General features: G+C 45.7%; 1 protein-coding gene across 3 annotated transcripts in view; it reads right to left on the bottom strand.

The window, feature by feature from the left end:
• MARVELD2 (MARVEL domain containing 2) overlaps positions 1-17,900 on the bottom strand; it is a 43,705-nt gene that overhangs the window by 10,982 nt on the left and 14,823 nt on the right. For all 3 annotated transcript variants that reach the window (XM_075342103.1, XM_075342090.1, XM_075342096.1), the window contains exons 4-5: positions 11,562-11,713; positions 7,836-8,007 (exon numbers count right to left, since the gene is read on the bottom strand). In XM_075342103.1, the coding sequence (XP_075198218.1) occupies positions 7,836-8,007; positions 11,562-11,713 (324 nt within the window). The remainder of the gene's footprint in view (positions 1-7,835; positions 8,008-11,561; positions 11,714-17,900) is intronic.

Here is a 17,900-nt window from a genome sequence, read left to right as displayed (position 1 = left end):
GTCAGGCTCTGATTCATTGTGCTGGCCGAACCACACTCCGCAATCTAAATTTAAATTCATAAGACTGCAGTCACTCTATGTACCAATGTAGTGCCCCTGAGGACATCAGGGAGCTACAAGGAACTGCATCCCCACCGGGATGCAGGGCCTACCTCCTAGGGACCTGGAAGACCTGTGCCGGTAAGAACCAAACACTCCAGATAATCCCTGTTTTCCCCAAATTCCCCCATAGAATGGTACAAGGCTAGGGTTGGACCAATGGATGGCCGCCTAGAGGTGGAGCCAGTCCAGTCCACTAGTCGACTAGGTGGGAGGGGCAGACAGTGGACAGAGAGAGTCAGTCGGAGACCGTGGTCGGCGGGAGTCTGTGGTGACAGACACACTGACAGGAGTGAAACAGTGACCTGAGGGCCCAGGTAGTTGGTTGCCGGTGGAGTACAGTGGAGTACTCCCAGAACCATGCACCAACGGGGTACAGAATCCTAAGTCAGGCAAACGCTCCAGGCAGACCTGATAAAATCTGCATAGTGAGGGGACTATCAAGGACCTCACTGACCTTGAAGTTCGGGACACAGTAGCAACGGGAGAACCGGGGACAGGACCAGAGACTCCAACCCCACAGGATTCACGCTACCATCATACGGACTATCGTAAAGAGACTACCAGGAGGGGACCCCCAGCCGCTCCAAGCCACGGGGACCCACCAAGCAAAAGGGAGGTGCAGGGGAAAGAAGCCACCAGGTCACTAAATCGGCACTGGGACTAAGGGGACCTGCAGTTGAGACCAGCCGGCCTCGGGTGACCAGTTTCCAGCTTACTGTGAGTAAAGGAATCAGTTACACTGCAACCCCTTGTGTGGCCTACCTTCTTTCAACACCCATCCATATCTCCTATCCTCTGGGGCCTGGCCTGGCTTGCGGAGGGCCTAACACCCAGGCTACCATTAACACCAGCCCCAGCAGTGAAAACTGTGCGGCGGCGGCTCCATCCCCATAGCTGCAAAACCGCAAGTGGCATCAAGTGTGAACTTTATTCTAACATTCCTTGTAAAGTTTCCCCTTTTTAAAAAGCACCCAGGGCACGGGACCGGGCAACGGCCACCAAAGTGACATTCCCCAGTTATACACCGCCCGAGACAGAGTACCCCATAACCCTGGGTGATACACCAGCCTCACTCAATACACTTGCATAGAGCAAGGCCGCATCCCTTTGTTCGAATTCTGGCCGGGAGGATGTATAGTGCAAACTTGCGGCAACGTGACCGCTGTTCCCGGTTCAGACACCAGCAAATCATCACAGCGGACAGTGTGTGCAATGTGAGAATTCACAAGTTTGTGGTCACAGAGCGACACATTGTGACTACAGGCTTATGGATTTAGAGTGGACAACCCCTTTAAGTCTTACCAAGTTACACAAACAGAAGCCCTTTTATCAAGTTTCTTCACCATAGTAGAGATGGAATACATGGCTATGCCATCACTAACTACTTGTGGCAATCTGTCCACAGGAAAACACACTCAAATGAAGGGACACTGTGGAAAAAAATGGATGGCTGTACGCAAGACTGCCAACTTGACTTACATTTTATCTGGACAGCTTATAAAAAAAAAAGTACAAGCATAACAATTTTTACGGAGACATTAGAAAACCATAATAAATCATAAGAAGTGATTCAGGTTTACAGCCCATACCTCTGATATGAAGAAATCAGCTGTATTCACTATAAAATAATTACAGTCATAATAATCTGTAAATGTTTGTTCAGCTTAAAAAAACCCAAACAAACCAAACCCATAAACTCCTTAATTTTTTTTTACATACAGGTCAAAAAATGTGCCCTATTTTTATGGACTGTCCTGGAATTTGTACATTTTAAAAAAAATCCAGCAGACCCCCATGGAATAGCTTAAAAATACACCTTCAATTATGCTCTGTGAAGGGCAACTCTCTTTAGTTAGTTTAGTTAGTTAGTAATATTCGTAAAAAATCGGTTGTTGAGGGCACCTCAGAGCACAGTTGTGTCCATTTTACTCCTCGAGTCTTTCCTTTGGTGCCTATAAACTGATGTAGCTGTAAAATTCTCTGCAATAATTCTAGGACAATAGGAAATTATGTAAAATGGAAATCTAATATATTTCTATAGCGCCCAAAGAGACAGCTAGAGAATATTATAATAAAACAAATCATACACAAAAGGAAAGACACGAGTGTGAGCATGGTGGAGGGTTGGTCTTCACCCTTTGCAGGCATTTGTTATCGTGCCTGTCTGGGTGACAGGAGAATCACCACATAGTTACATAGGTTGAAAAAAGACCTAGGTCCATCTAGTTCAACCTTCCTCCACCAATTATACATTTTGTCCCTAGGTCATTTATAACCAACAATGTTGTGTGCACTGAGGAAATCATCCAGCCCTTTTTTAAAAGCTGTTATAATGTCTGCCATTACTACCTCTTGTGGTAGTGTATTCCACAGTCTGACTGCTCTAACTGTAAAGAACCCTTTCCTATTTAGCTGCCGGAATCACATTTCTTCCACTCGCAGTGAGTGCCCCCTGGTCCTTAGTATTGTCTTTGGAATAAATAAGTCATTTGTCAGTCCTTTATATTGACCACACATGTATTTATACATAGAAATGAAATCTCTGAGACGTCTTTTTTCTAAGCTAAACATATCTAACTTTTTCAACCTCTCATAATATGGGAGACCTTCCATTCCTTGTAGTAGTGTAGTAAGCCGCCTTTTAACTGATTCTAACTTCTGAATGTCCTTCTTAGGGTGCGGAGCCCAAAACTAGATCCCATATTCCAGATGTGGCCTTACAAGTGATTTATAGAGGGGTAACAATACGTTAGGATCATGGGATCTAATCTTTTTTTTTTAATACACCCTAAAATCTTGTTTGCTTTAGCAGCTGCTGCTTGACATTGAGTGCTGTTGCTCGGCTTATTTGTAATGATAATACCCAAGTCCTTCTCCTGTTCTGTAGTCCCGAGTTTATTTCCATTTAATGTATACATAGTTATAGGATTTCTCCGTCCTAGGTGCATTACTTTACATTTATCAACATTAAATCTCATTTGCCAAGTATCTGCCACATTGTTTTTTGTGGTGAGTCACATATATGAGAATGCAGTGATCATCAGTACAGTAATACGCTGCAAACTACCACAAAGCTCATCATGTATGAAATATCCAAGCTCTACAGTGAGCGCTCATCCTCAGTCACTAATAGGAGGTGCTGCTAACTAATTTGAAACCAAAATATTACACCCCGAGATAGAATACTAAAGTCCCTCTAGTAAAATGAGGATCATCAATGATGTCACAGCACTCCGAGGAATTTTTGAAGAACTTCTATCTGCTCTGCAACTCCTACCTGAACATAAAAGGGTGTGATGGGCAAAATTATGGAGAGTGTAATTATATATATATTTTTTTTTTATTTTTATTAATTTTTTTTTTTTTTTAAAGGTGATTTCAGGTGGGAATTTTCAACTAGCAAAGTAAATTTTAATCACATAAAAAAAATGTAAATGTTTCCCTACTATGTACTGTGTAATGGCCGTGTGACCGTACAGGTACATGGTCTGATCAGACCATATCTCCTGGGCCGGGTAGGATGGAAAAAAAGAGTGTATAGACATTACAGCACGGGATCATAAATGATTCTTACTGTATAACAGTCAGGTAAATGTTTTACCTCTCAGAATAAAAAAAAAAACAAAAAAAAAAGAAAAAACAAAACAAAAAACAGCTGTGATCCCATGCTGTTGTGTTTTTATACACTTTTTGCGTCCTCCCCTACCCAAGAGCTGTGGTATGATCAGCTCATGTCCCTCTACGGTCAGACACGGCCATTACACAGTACACAACAGGGACACATACTCTATATAGATTTTGATGAAAATGTACTCTGTTCACAGGACAACCTCTATAATTGCTTGCACAGACAATGATAAAATTGCTGGAATGATTCTCAAATATCAGATTGGCCAGGGTTTGACCGTTATAACCCCTGCTGATCTCAAGAAAAATGTGGCAATGACACCAGAAAAGAGCTGATACGTCTTCTGTTTGTTCTGCTCCAATTTCTTGGAGGCTGCTTGACTGGCCCAGTGTAGGAAATAGTTAAATGGACTGGTGATACCAGTAGCAAAACAACCATAAAATATCAGTGTACTTCAAAAACTGTATTACAACGAGTATGGCAATTCTCAGAATTGCTCCAGAAAACTGTATAGGCAGACCTATTTGGGCAAGGAGCAGACATGTAATATTGGACTCTGGCTCAGACGCGCTTCCCTCCTGGATGCTGCATGTAGAGATGAGCTGTTCCCTCGCACTATTATTGTTACACCTATGGAACATGTGAGCAGGGTTTTCTGTGTACATGTTACATCAGGTTCACAACACCATCAAATTCCCAGGGTATTCCAGGTTAGAGTAAGGCGTGATCTTGTGCAATATTGCTTGAAATATAACATTAGATGACTAGTGTAGTGGGTGGGCCTACCCCCTACCAGTACCAGCATAGTTAACCCGGAGTTGTAACTAATAAAACTGTTGATGTTTATTATTATATGTTATTAATAAAAATGTGTTAGCTGTATGTGCATGTAGGTTGTGTTAGGGCACCCCTAGTGGCCGGGTGGGACGGCTGTTGCCACCGGGGAGGAGGAGCCGGCTGTAGTATGGGGGAAGGTGTGAGTGTGTGTGAGGTTGTTGGATCCGGGACGTGAGAGAGTGAAGATCAAGGGGCAGAGTGTGGGGGCTGAATCAAGAGGGGACGCCGGAGAGAACGGGAGAGTGTACGGATCCTCGGAGAGTGAAGCAACCGGTGTGGGTCCGGTCTGTGTGTAACCGTCAGTGGGAGCCCGGTGAAGCGGAGTAATCAGGGCACAGCCCCACGGGAGGATTCGTTAGGGCAGGTTGTCCCCCAGCCCAGGAAGTGTTTTCTTGTCTGCCACCGCCGGATTTGAGACTACGTGTGTCAAGTGCGTTAATAAATATGTCTTTTGTTTGCATCACATCTGGCCTGAAGACTGTTTGTACCGCTGCCGGCGACGACACCAACACACTCTGCCCCACCAAGCCAGTTCCCGACCTTGAAGTAGTGATGGAGCCAGGGGTAAGCCTTGAAACAACAAAGGCCACGACTACAAGGCCGGAGGCGCCCCTGGCGCCCCACTACACTAGTAACAGCAGAACGATTCAGCAGACCAGACAACTAGATGCGATCTCAAAAGGTTACAAATAATGGCTTTTCTCATCTCCAAGTATAACATCCTCAGGGTTGGACTGATTAACCTTTGAAATATGCTTTGCTGCAGCGCCTGGCAGCTTAGGGGCCCAGTGCCCGCCCTGCAGAGCAGCAGCCGCCTCCTTTCTGTGAGAGGAGCAGCGCTGTTCTGTGGCAGACTGCGTGGCCGCTATATGGCCCTTGAGCCAGGAGGGTCCGGTGTCAGCGGCATCGGACCCTCTTGCCCATCATGGCACACAGCAATGAAGAAGCATCATGCGGAGCGCTCCGCTCCATGTTTCATCATTCTCCCCCTGTACATGCTCTTGATGTCAGAGTGCAGCCGAGCGCGGAGACGTCACCACTGTGCGACTGCTGTGCTGATACTGCAGAACAGGGGATGAGCTGACCAAATCAGCAGGGGAACAAGGAGAGGTGAGTACTTGTTTTTTTTTTAATCAGTAAGTACACGGTCGCCAGAGGCCTATGGGAGTGCATTATACATGGAGGTCTATGGGACTGCATTATACATGGAAGTCTATGGGGCTGCATAATGCAATATGAAGGACACCTTATACATGGATGTATAAGGGTGCATTATATGAGTTGCGGCATGTGTCGCTGTGAAAGTAAAAATTACGCCGACTTCAGTTCTAGTCATACATCAACTCTGGCAAAATTAATAAGACTATGTTGCAAATATGATCACTTTCTTCATCACGGCATTGATTCTCTTTGGCTGTATTCAGCCATACTTTTTTAAATAAAACCTTTATTTCTGTATTTCAAATTTATTTTTTTTTCTCATGGCCACTATTGATTAATAAATATAAAACAAAACAGATCTTTAACCAATGAATTTGTTAACTGGTAAAAAATTTGAAGAATGAATAAGTGAAAAACATATACAGTCAGGGCCAGAAATATTTGGACAGTGACACAAGTTTTGTTATTTTAGCTGTTTACAAAAACATGTTCAGAAATACAATTATATATATAATATGGGCTGAAAGTGCACACTCCCAGCTGCAATATGAGAGTTTTCACATCCAAATCGGAGAAAGGGTTTAGGAATCATAGCTCTGTAATGCATAGCCTCCTCTTTTTCAAGGGACCAAAAGTAATTGGACAAGAGACTCTAAGGGCTGCAATTAACTCTGAAGGCATCTCCCTCATTAACCTGTAATCAATGAAGTAGTTAAAAGGTCTGGGGTTGATTACAGGTGTGTGGTTTTGCATTTGGAAGCTGTTGCTGTGACCAGACAACATGCGGTCTAAGGAACTCTCAATTGAGGTGAAGCAGAACATCCTGAGGCTGAAAAAAAATAAAAAATCCATCAGAGAGATAGCAGACATGCTTGGAGTAGCAAAATCAACAGTCGGGTACATTCTGAGAAAAAAGGAATTGACTGGTGAGCTTGGGAACTCAAAAAGGCCTAGGCGTCCACGGATGACAACAGTGGTGGATGATCGCCGCATACTTTCTTTGGTGAAGAAGAACACGTTCACAACATCAACTGAAGTCCAGAACACTCTCAGTGAAGTAGGTGTATCTGTCTCTAAGTCAACAGTAAAGAGAAGACTCCATGAAAGTAAATACAAAGGGTTCACATCTAGATGCAAACCATTCATCAATTCCAAAAATAGACAGGCCAGAGTTAAATTTGCTGAAAAACACCTCATGAAGCCAGCTCAGTTCTGGAAAAGTATTCTATGGACAGATGAGACAAAGATCAACCTGTACCAGAACGATGGGAAGAAAAAAGTTTGGAGAAGAAAGGGAACGGCACATGATCCAAGGCACACCACATCCTCTGCAAAACATGGTGGAGGCAACGTGATGGCATGGGCATGCATGGCTTTCAATGGCACTGGGTCACTTGTGTTTATTGATGACATAACAGCAGACAAGAGTAGCCGGATGAATTCTGAAGTGTACCAGGATATACTTTCAGCCCAGATTCAGCCAAATGTCGTAAAGTTGATCGACCGGCGCTTCATAGTACAGATGGACAATGACCCCAAGCATACAGCCAAAGCTACCCAGGAGTTCATGAGTGCAAAAAAGTGGAACATTCTGCAATGGCCAAGTCAATCACCAGATCTTAACCCAATTGAGCATGCATTTCACTTGCTCAAATCCAGACTTAAGACGGAAAGACCCACAAACAAGCAAGACCTGAAGGCTGCGGCTGTAAAGGCCTGGCAAAGCATTAAGGAGGAAACCCAGCGTTTGGTGATGTCCATGGGTTCCAGACTTAAGGCAGTGATTGCCTCCAAAGGATTCGCAACAAAATATTGAAAATAAAAATATTTTGTTTGGGTTTGGTTTATTTGTCCAATTACTTTTGACCTCCTAAAATGTGGAGTGTTTGTAAAGAAATGTGTACAATTCCTACAATTTCTATCAGATATTTTTGTTCAAACCTTCAAATTAAACGTTACAATCTGCACTTGAATTCTGTTGTAGAGGTTTCATTTCAAATCCAATGTGGTGGCATGCAGAGCCCAACTCGCGAAAACTGTGTCACTGTCCAAATATTTCTGGACCTAACTGTATAAATAATATGTATGACATCAGACATATACTCACGTGTTCATTTTCTGGGTTTTTGGGTAACTTATTCATCACCGCATCTAGTTCACTAAACTTTTTCATTACCGCCTGTACCTCTGCCGATAACTCCTTGTACTCAGAATACTGGTCATTAAACACAGCTTTATATCGGTCTCGTTCATCATCTGATTTTATTGCCTGGTATTTTCTATTATGAAAAAAAAAAAATAAATAAAATATACACTTTTGTAAGTAAGGCGAGGTTCACATTTCCGTTGTTTTGCATCAGTCGCATGCGTTTCTTGACGCATGTGACTGATGCGTTGTACAACGGATGACAATAATTGGAATTTGAAAGCGGATTCCGTTGTAAAACGAAAGCGAGAGAACGATCAGCTGATCGCTCACAGCAGCCGGGCCGATCAGCTGATCGCTCACAGCAGCCGGGCCGATCAGCTGATCGCTCACAGCAGCCGGGCCGATCAGCTGATCGCTCACAGCAGCCGGGCCGATCAGCTGATCGCTCACAGCAGCCGGGCCGATCAGCTGATCGCTCACAGCAGCCGGGCCGATCAGCTGATCGCTCACAGCAGCCGGGCCGATCAGCTGATCGCTCACAGCAGCCGGGCCGCCGGGAGATCAGCTGATCGCTCACAGCAGCCGGGCCGCCGGGAGATCAGCTGATCGCTCACAGCAGAGGGCCGCCGGGAGATCAGCTGATCGCTCACAGCAGAGGGCCGCCGGGAGATCAGCTGATCGCTCACAGCAGAGGGCCGCCGGGAGATCAGCTGATCGCTCACAGCAGAGGGCCGCCGGGAGATCAGCTGATCGCTCACAGCAGACGGCTGCCAGGCGATCAGCTAATCGCTCACAGTAGCTGGCCGCCGGGTGATCAGCTGATCACTCACAGCAGACGGCTGCCAGGCGATCAGCTGATCGCTCACAGAAGCCGGCTGCCGGGCGATCAGCGGATCATTCGGCCGCCGAGAGCATGCGCAGCGAAATCCTAAGGATTCCGCTGCTCAAAAAAACGCTACACTCTGCGTTCCTGCCGCCCGACGGTCAGTCGTTCCACGACTGATCAGTCGGGCGGAGGATGCAACGCAAGGGCATCAGTCACAATCCGTCGCTCATATAAGTCTATGGAAACAACAGAATCCGCCAAACGGATTGCGCTGTTTATCAGAGCGGCGGATTGTGACTGATGCAAAACAACGGAAATGTGAACCTAGCCTTAAAGACATAATAGTTTATGCAATTACAGAGAAGCTCCTTTAATGCACTATTTGATAATTCATAAACCCTTTACCTACAAAGTCCCATTGATTCTTGATCTTGACTTAAAGGGAACCTGTCACCAGATTTGGTGACTATAAGGCTATGTTCACACTAGAAAAATGATTTTTTCTTAAGAAATTTCTTGGAGTGAAGGATGAGCGCACCTGAGTTAAAATAACGCACCAATAATGCAGGTGCGTTTTGGTGCGGGGTTTTTTCAGGTTGGTCCCTGCGTTTTTTAATGCTTTTACAGCAATGAAGCACGTTGAAAAAGAAAAAAATAAATAAAAGAGATAGAGGGATAGATAGCTAGATAGATAGAAGGATAGATAGATAAATAATATAGATAGATAGCTAGATCGATAGATAGAGGGATAGATAGATAATAGATATTTAGGGGAACAGTTATAGGGATAGATAGATAGATATTGCAGCTTTATTTATGATGTTTGTGTTTCCCCCAACCCCCACACACACTTCAGTTCTCGCGGCCGGTAAAGTGTTCCCATCACCGACCGTGAGAAATGGCCTGGGAGTTAACTGCAGCATCGCTCAGGGAGCTGCATTGTGCACTCACTCACAGACGCCGTGGGACATCGCTGTGGATTACGTCAAAGCTGTGTTCGGGGGGTTTAATAATGTGGAGAAAGAGGGGCTTTTTGTCTTTTATTCCAAATAAAGGATTTTTCGGTGTGTGTTTCTTTACTTTCACTTACAGATTAATGATGGCGTGTCATAGACACTGCCATTACTAATCCTGGACTTAGCGGCAGTTATTGGTTGCGGTTAACTTCATATTATCCTGATTGCCACCGCATCACGGCAACAAAAAGAGCCGGTAACAAGCCGGGACAGCTGCGGGCTGATATTCTGGGCTGCGGGAGGGGTGGGGGGGGCATTAACCATGGCCCTCGCCCTCCCCAGCCCGAGAATACTGGGCCGCCGCTGTGTGCTTACCCGGCTGGACGGTAAAAATATGGTGGAGCACACATTTTCCTTTTTCTCTTCATTTTCCTCTCCTAGTGACATCACTTCCCTGCAGAACGCAGGGCAGGAATGTACACTATGTCAGGAATAATGCAGGAATAACGCAGGTATAGCGCAGGAATAACGCACCTAACTTGCTACCTGCGTTATTCCCTGCGCTATTTTATGATTACATTACAGTCAATGGAGTGAATAACGCAGTTAGCTGCAGAAAAGAAGTGATATGCTCATTCTTTTTCTTAAGAAAATCTACTGAAAGAATTTTCTTAATAAAAAAACGGTGTGTGCACAGCTAATTTTTTTTGCCATAGGTTTTGCTGGGGAATGTCTGCAGAAAGGTTACAAGAATTTCTGCAGCAAAAACGCACCAAAAACGTGGGAAAAAACGCAGTGTGTGAACATAGCCTAAGCTGCGGCCAACACCAGTGAGCTCTTATGTACAGTATTCTAACATGCTGTATATAAGAGCCCAGGCTGCTGTGTAGAATGTAAAAATCAATTCATAATACTCACCTAAACGGTCGGTGCAATGCAGACTAGTCAGATAGGCGTCTTCTCTTTTGGCCATCTTTGTCCTCCTTCTAAAGCCGGGGTGCATGATGTGTCCTACGTCATCCACACTCGCCGGCACTGGGGTCCTGCGCAGGCGCACTTTGATCTGCCCTGAGCAGGGCAGATCAAAGTATTGTAGTGCACCTGCGCGGGACCGGCGAGTGTGTATGATGTAGGATGAGTCATGCACACAGCCTTCAGATGGAGGACAAAGACGGTTGAAAGAGGAGGTGCCGGCACCAAAAAACTGAGACACCCATATGGCTCAACTCCACCGCAGCGACCGTTTTAGGTGAGTATTATAAAGTGATTTTTACGTTCTACACAGCGGCCTGGGCTCTTATATACAGCATGTTAGAATGCTATATAGAAGAGCCCACTGGTGGTGGCCGCAGCTTATAGGCCACAAATCTGCTGACAGGTTCCCTTTAAAAGGAATTTTACTAAGGCCAGTATTTTTTTTTTTTTTTTTACACACACACACACAAGACGACTGAATTAACACACTGCATCTTGCAGAGTGTTTATGTATTTTCATAGGCGAATATCAAAATTAGCAAGGCTTTAACCTATAGCTTACCTTAGAGTAAGGTGCCCTAATTAGCTGAGAGACATTTGTAAAATTAAAAAATTGTCGCATCTGTGGGATCCCTGTGCCACTGAACGTGACAGCCATGCTCGCTATGAGCATTTTTCTGGAGTACATTAAAGCAAATTTGCCATGTTATGGTAAACTATGATCTTGTAAGTGTCGAGGTCTGTACAAAATAAGCCAAAAGTTGCAAAATCTCTCAAAGATATAATTTGCAGCAACTTATTGCCAAAGGGGAGGATCCATTTCCCTCAGCCTTTTCATTTGTGGCCGTCTCTCATACTGCAGCATGCTATGGACGAAAAAAAACCCCTCCACCTTTCAATATAGCAATGTCTGTGACCAATACTTACGCCACATAGTCTGGCATGACAATGGGTTTTGGAATATGTCCTGCTGGAATGTATCCGCTTACAAGTTCAGGTCTCATTTCGCTTGGTTGGTTAGCTCTTTTCTTTAGTGGGATCTCAGTCACTAGATGGTCGTTGCCAGTGGAAGCGTCACGCTAAAACAAAGCAAAAGTATAGAAAGAAAGCTTGGTGATCTCTATATAGTCATCAAATGTTTCACTTGTGTCTTGATATTAGATTTTTTAAATGTTACAGTAGACTAAAATACAGTTCTCTGGTTCAAAAATGAGAGGGCTCCCATTGGGTGACTAATGTAACAATTATCTGAGCTGAAGAACATCTCTAGAATCCGGCCCTTTCTTACCATGGAAACAACAAAATCCCTGACTGTGACCCTGATCCACTCCTGCTTTGATTACTGTAAGGTATGTGCCCACGCTGCGGAAAATGCGCGGATTTTGCTGCGGATTTCTCGCGGAAAAGCCGCGGATTTCCCGACAATCTGCAGCTCAGGCACTTCCCAGCCATTTCTATGGCATTTTGGAAATGCTGTGCCCACGCTGCGGATTTTTCCGCAGCGGATTTCGTGCGGATTTTGATCCGGAAAAATCTGCAACATGTCAATTATTGTTGCGGATTTTCATCCGGATTTTGGCTTTAAAATTGGGGGAAAAAAAAACATCCGCGGCAAATCCGCACCTTTGAAAAGGTGCGGATTTTGCGGGAAAGCTGCGGATTTTGATGCAGAAAAATCCGCAGCTACATTCTCCCGTGGACACATAGCCTAATTGTCTATTAATTGGCCGCCACCTCACTAGACTTTCCCCTCTCCAGTCCATCATTAATGCTGCAGCCAGGGTCAGCTATCTGGCTAACCATTAGGACGGGGCCACACTGGGCACTAGTGCGCTGCTCGCATGACACTCGGCTCGCGCTGGCAGCACAGCAGGAGCCAAGTGTCATGCTAGTATCCCTGCGACTGCGGTCCGTCCGTGCGAGCAGACCTCAGCTGCGGGGGGCGGGCCGTCTCTCAGGAGGGGCGGGCCAGCGCTGTGGAGGACAGGCCGGCACGGAGGAGGAGAGGGAAGGATTTCTCTCCCTCTCTCCTTCGTAGCCGGCTATTGCACGTGCGGTACACCGGAGTACAGTGATTTTTCTGTCGCCCCATTCACTTGAATGGGTGCGAGAGAAATTAATCTCGCATTACAATCGCAGCAAGCTGCAATTGTTCTCTCGGTCCGATTAGGGCTGAGAAAATAATCGCTCATGTGTGCTGACACACAGGCTAGAATTGGTCCGAGTGGAATGCGATGTTTTATCGCACTCCACTCGCACCGATTTTCTCGCTGTGTGGCTTAGGCCTTACTCGGATGCTTCTGTTCTGTGCCAGGCATTGCACTGGTGGCCCATACATTATAGGATCCAATTTAAATTGCTTGTTCTCACTCACAAAGCTCTTCACAGTGCAGCACCCGACCAAACATCTCCACCCTTATCACTGTTTATCACCCTACCCTGCTCCGAAACGACTAAAGATCCAGTCACACTAAGCAACTTACCAGTGATCCCAACAACGATAGGGATCGCTGGTAAGTTGCTAGGAGGTTGCTGGTGAGATGTCACACGGCGACACTCCAGCGATCCCACCAGCAACCTAACCTGGCAGGGATTCCTGGAGCGTGGCTACACGAGTTGCTGGTGAGCTCACCAGCAACCAGTGACCAGCCCCCAGCGCCGCGTGGAAGATGCTGCGCTTGGTAACTAAGGTAAATATCGGGTAACCAACCCGATATTTACCTTGGTTACCAGCGCACGGAGCTACACGTGCAGAGAGCAGGGAGCAGCGCACACTGAGCGCTGGCTCCCTGCTCTCCTAGTTACAGCACACATCGGGTTAATTAACCCGATGTGTCCTGCAGCTACATGTGCACAGAGCAGGAGCCGGCACTGACAGTGAGAGCGGCGGAGGCTGGTAACAAAGGTAAATATCGGGTAACCAAGGACAGGGCTTCTTGGTTACCCGATGTTTACTGTGGTTACCAGCCTCCGCAGAAGCCGGCTCCTGCTGCCTGCACATTTAGTTGTTGCTGTCACACACAGCGATGTGTGCTTCACAGCGGGACAGCAACAACTAAAAAATGGCCCAGGACATTCAGCAACAACCATCGACCTCACAGCAGGGGCCAGGTTGTTGCTGGATGTCACACTAAGCAACATCGCTAGCAACGTCACAAAAGTTGTTCGTTAGCAGCGATGTTGCTAGCGATGTTGCTTAGTGTGACGGGGCCTTAACATCCACACTAATCCTCTGGAATGCTCTACCCCAAGAAACTAGAACGACCCACAACTTACACAGCTTCAGACGCTCCCTAGAAACACATCTTTTTAGGGTGGCCTATCACCCTCCCTAATTGAAGTCAATTCATATACTGTATACACCCCTCCACTATTTCTCAGAACATAATTCTCCGTCACACTGCACCGCACCCAAAATCATTATTAAGATTGGCGGATGACTGGGTCATGCAGCCTTATCTATCCCCCATTTCTTCACGATGGCTGGACTGTCGTTGAACCTTATGTTATCTTCACCTCACCCCAATGTAGATTGTAAGCTCTTACGAGAAGGGTTGTCTTTATTTTTGCTTTAATTATTTTATCTTCTATAACTGCAACTTATGAATGTTTGTATATGAACCTCTAAATTGTAAAGAGCTGCGGAATATGTTGGCGCTATAGAAATAAAGATTATTATCCTAATAGCAAAATACACTTTCTTGCAGAGACACCCTTAGGTTATGTTCACACAGTTTTTTTTTTTGTTTTTTTTTTCTACAGCTGTCAAGATCCTGTGTTTATCAAGAAGACTCTTCAGGAATTGCTCCTTATCCTTCGTGGTCATTTCCTGAAGCACTTTGCCAATGTTTTTCTTTTCCACTGTCGGTTTTTGTTAACGTTATTCCAGCGTTTTTTTTTTGGTGTCTTTATTGGAGTGTTTGAAACCCACAAAGCAATGAATACGGGACTGGGATATTGTCAGGAGAAAATGATTACTTTGGCTACCTAATGTGACAGCATCATAAAGTTGAGAGAGAGAGATCCTTATTGTGATGTGTCACTTACTGGGCTGCTTGCTGTGGTTTTGATAAGTTCACCATGTTATTTATCGGCAAGAGATTGTCACTATAGGACTACTTAATCTCCTGCCAATGTAGTCCTCCATATTCATGAGCTCTGTATAACCCTACCCCCACCACCGACTGGCAGCTTTCTGCCTATGCGCAGTGTACACAGAAAGCTGCTTATCAGTGGTGTGAACAATGTTATATAATATTTCCACAGCGTGAACCACAGTGATGAATACACAGTTTAGAGTGGGTAGAACCACTGCAGATAACTCATGTAAGCTCACCCAACTGTTGTGCTTTCTCGGGTGCAAATGATGCATTTTACAGTACCAGCAATAACTACATAAGAGTTAAGAAATTTTGTACAGGCTACGGAAAATGTTTGCAGTGTAAATCTACTTGCTACAGCCAGGATCATTTTCCTCTCCAACCGCTTCACTGACGCCTCTGCTCTGTGCCAGTCATTGCACTGGTTGCCCATCCATTACAGAGTCCAACATAAACTTATCACTCTCACTCACAAAGCTCTCCACTGTTCCGCACCCCCTACATCTCCTTCCTCATCTGTCTATCACCCCACCCGTGCCCTCCGCTCTGCTAATGACCTAAGACTGACATCTTCAATAATTCAAACCTCCCACTCCCGTCTTCAAGATTTCTCACGAGCTGCACCAATGCTCTGCAACACACTACCAAGAGAAATCCGATTAATTCTCAACATCCACACCTTTAAGTGGGCCCTAAAAATGCATTTCTTTAGACTAACCTATCACCTCACCGCCCTGATCTAATCTAGTCCCTTTCTGCCCTTCATAAAATTTATTTCCAATTACTGTCCTCTGTATCTTCTGGTTCCTTCCTCTTCATGTACTTTTTTACACTCTGTACTTGTATAAATTCTGACTGGCGACCAGTCTACGCAGCTGGTTTTGAATCCCCTATTAAAATCGACCATATATGACAAGCTTCCCCCCCCATTCACCTTTTGTGCCCCCCTATTTCCTCATAGATTGTAAACGTACGAGCAGGGCCCTCACGCCTCTTGGTATCTGAATTTTATTATTTGTAATGTCTCATGTTGTCTATACGTGTCCCCTCTGAATTGTAAAGCGCTGCGGAATATGTTGGCGCTATAGAAATAAAAAAAATATTATTACTTCAGTGGTTCTGAAATCTTAATCCGCATAACAAACTACGTAGATTTGCAGTCAGTACGCAGAAAAAGTCATACAACAACAAATGAATGCTGCGATGCTGAATATAATGGTTAACAGCTGGATAAAAGAAACTGCATGTAATAAAAGCTGACAATAAACCTTAAAAAGATGATAAACTGTGCGCAGAGCAGACAGTTCTATAGAAAATCCTTGATCTATCCCCCCTAAAACAAGCAAAGATTAGGCACACCTGTATCAGAGGTGTGATGTCCACCATGAAGCAATAACTACCACTGTAGATCAACTTTCTTCAAGCTGCCACAAGAGGGATCTACAGCGGAGAGCGATGGCAAATTCTAAATTATCAAAACAGTCTGCATTTTACTTGAATTTGCAAGATCTGAGGCACTGGGTGTGCAAAAGAGAATTACATTAGTTGCACCTAATATCACTAGCACTTATTGATGACAAACTATAAAGCATATCTTAAAGGGAACCTGTCAGCAGAAATTTCCCCTAAAACCTAACAGATTCCCCCTCTGCAGCTCCTGGGCTGCATTCTAGAAAGGTCCCTGTTATGATTGTGCCCACTTTCTGACCAAAAAAAAAAAAAGAGTTTATAAAGAGGTACCTTTTTGGCTTCGGATTCTATAAATGTGACACGGGGGCGGGCAGCCTGATGGCCGTTATTCTGCCCCCTGGTCCTGTATGCCGCCCCCATCGCTCCTTTCCATACTTTTGGACGCCGCCCACTGCTCCAGCCATCCCCGCGCATGCCCAGTGCCAGTCTCACGGGACTCAGCACTGTGACTGCTGGTGACGTGTGCGCAGGCAAGTGATTATGGGCGGGACTGTGACTGTTATCAGCAAGTACCCGCCCATAATCTCGTGAACGCGCAAACCTCTCCAGCGGTCACACTGTGCTCAGTGTAGATGCTAGACTGTATGGGCTGCTTCCAGGGATGACGTCCCTTTGTCACGTGATAGGGGCGTGTTCAAAATACTATCACGTGACAAAGGGACGTCATCCCTGGAAGCAGCCCATACAGTCTAGCATCTACACTGAGCACAGTGTGACCGCTGGAGAGGTTTGCGCGCTCATGAGATTATGGGCGGGTACTGGCTGATAACAGTCACAGTCCCGCCCATAATCACTTGCCTGGCAACACGTCACCAGCAGTCACAGTGCTCAGTCCCGTGAGACTGGCACTGGGCATGCGCGGGGATGGCTGGAGCAGTGGGCGGCGTCCAAAAGTATGGAAATCAGCGATGGGGGCGGCATACAGGACCAGGAGGCAGAATAACGGCCATCAGGCTGCCCGCCCCCGTGTCACATTTATAGAATCCGAAGCCAAAAAGGTACCTCTTTATAAACTCTTTTTTTTTGGTCAGAAAGGGGGCACAATAATAACAGGGACCTTTCTAGAATGCAGCCCAGGAGCTGCAGAGGGGGAATCTGTTAGGTTTTAGGGGAAATTTCTGCTGACAGGTTCCCTTTAAACTACAGAACTACAAGGCTCAGCATGCTCCATCCAGGACTGTATGCTGGAGGGAGAGTCAGGGGGAGCAGACCTACAAGGCTCAGCATACTCCATCCACTAGTGGATGCAGGAGAGCAGACAGCAGCTTCAGAACTACAAGGCTCAGCATCCTCCCATCCAGGACTGTATGCTGGAGGGGAGAGGCAGGGGGAGCAGAACCACAAGGCTCAGCATACTTCATCCACTAGTGGATGCAGGAGAGCAGACAGCAGCTGAAGAACTATAAGGCTCAGCATCCTCCATCCAATAGTGTATGCAGGAGAGCAGACAGCAGCTGTCGAACTACAAGGCTCAGCATCCTCCATCCAATAGTGTATGCAGGAGAGCAGACAGCAGCTGTCGAACTACAAGGCTCAGCATCCTCCTTCCAGGACTGTATACAGGATTTCTTTGCCCCCCCCAAACAAAAAAAATGACGTGGGCTTCACCATATTTTTGTATGCTAGCCAGGTACAGCAAGCAGGTACGGGCCGCCCCCAACCCCCAGCTGCCTATTTGTACCCGGCTGGGAACCAA

The sequence above is a fragment of the Anomaloglossus baeobatrachus genome, chromosome 1 (assembly GCF_048569485.1).
Source record: "Anomaloglossus baeobatrachus isolate aAnoBae1 chromosome 1, aAnoBae1.hap1, whole genome shotgun sequence".
Taxonomy (NCBI): Eukaryota; Metazoa; Chordata; class Amphibia; order Anura; family Aromobatidae; genus Anomaloglossus; species Anomaloglossus baeobatrachus.
The sequence above is the reverse complement of the archived record's forward strand: the minus strand, read 5'-3'. Positions and strand labels throughout refer to the sequence as shown.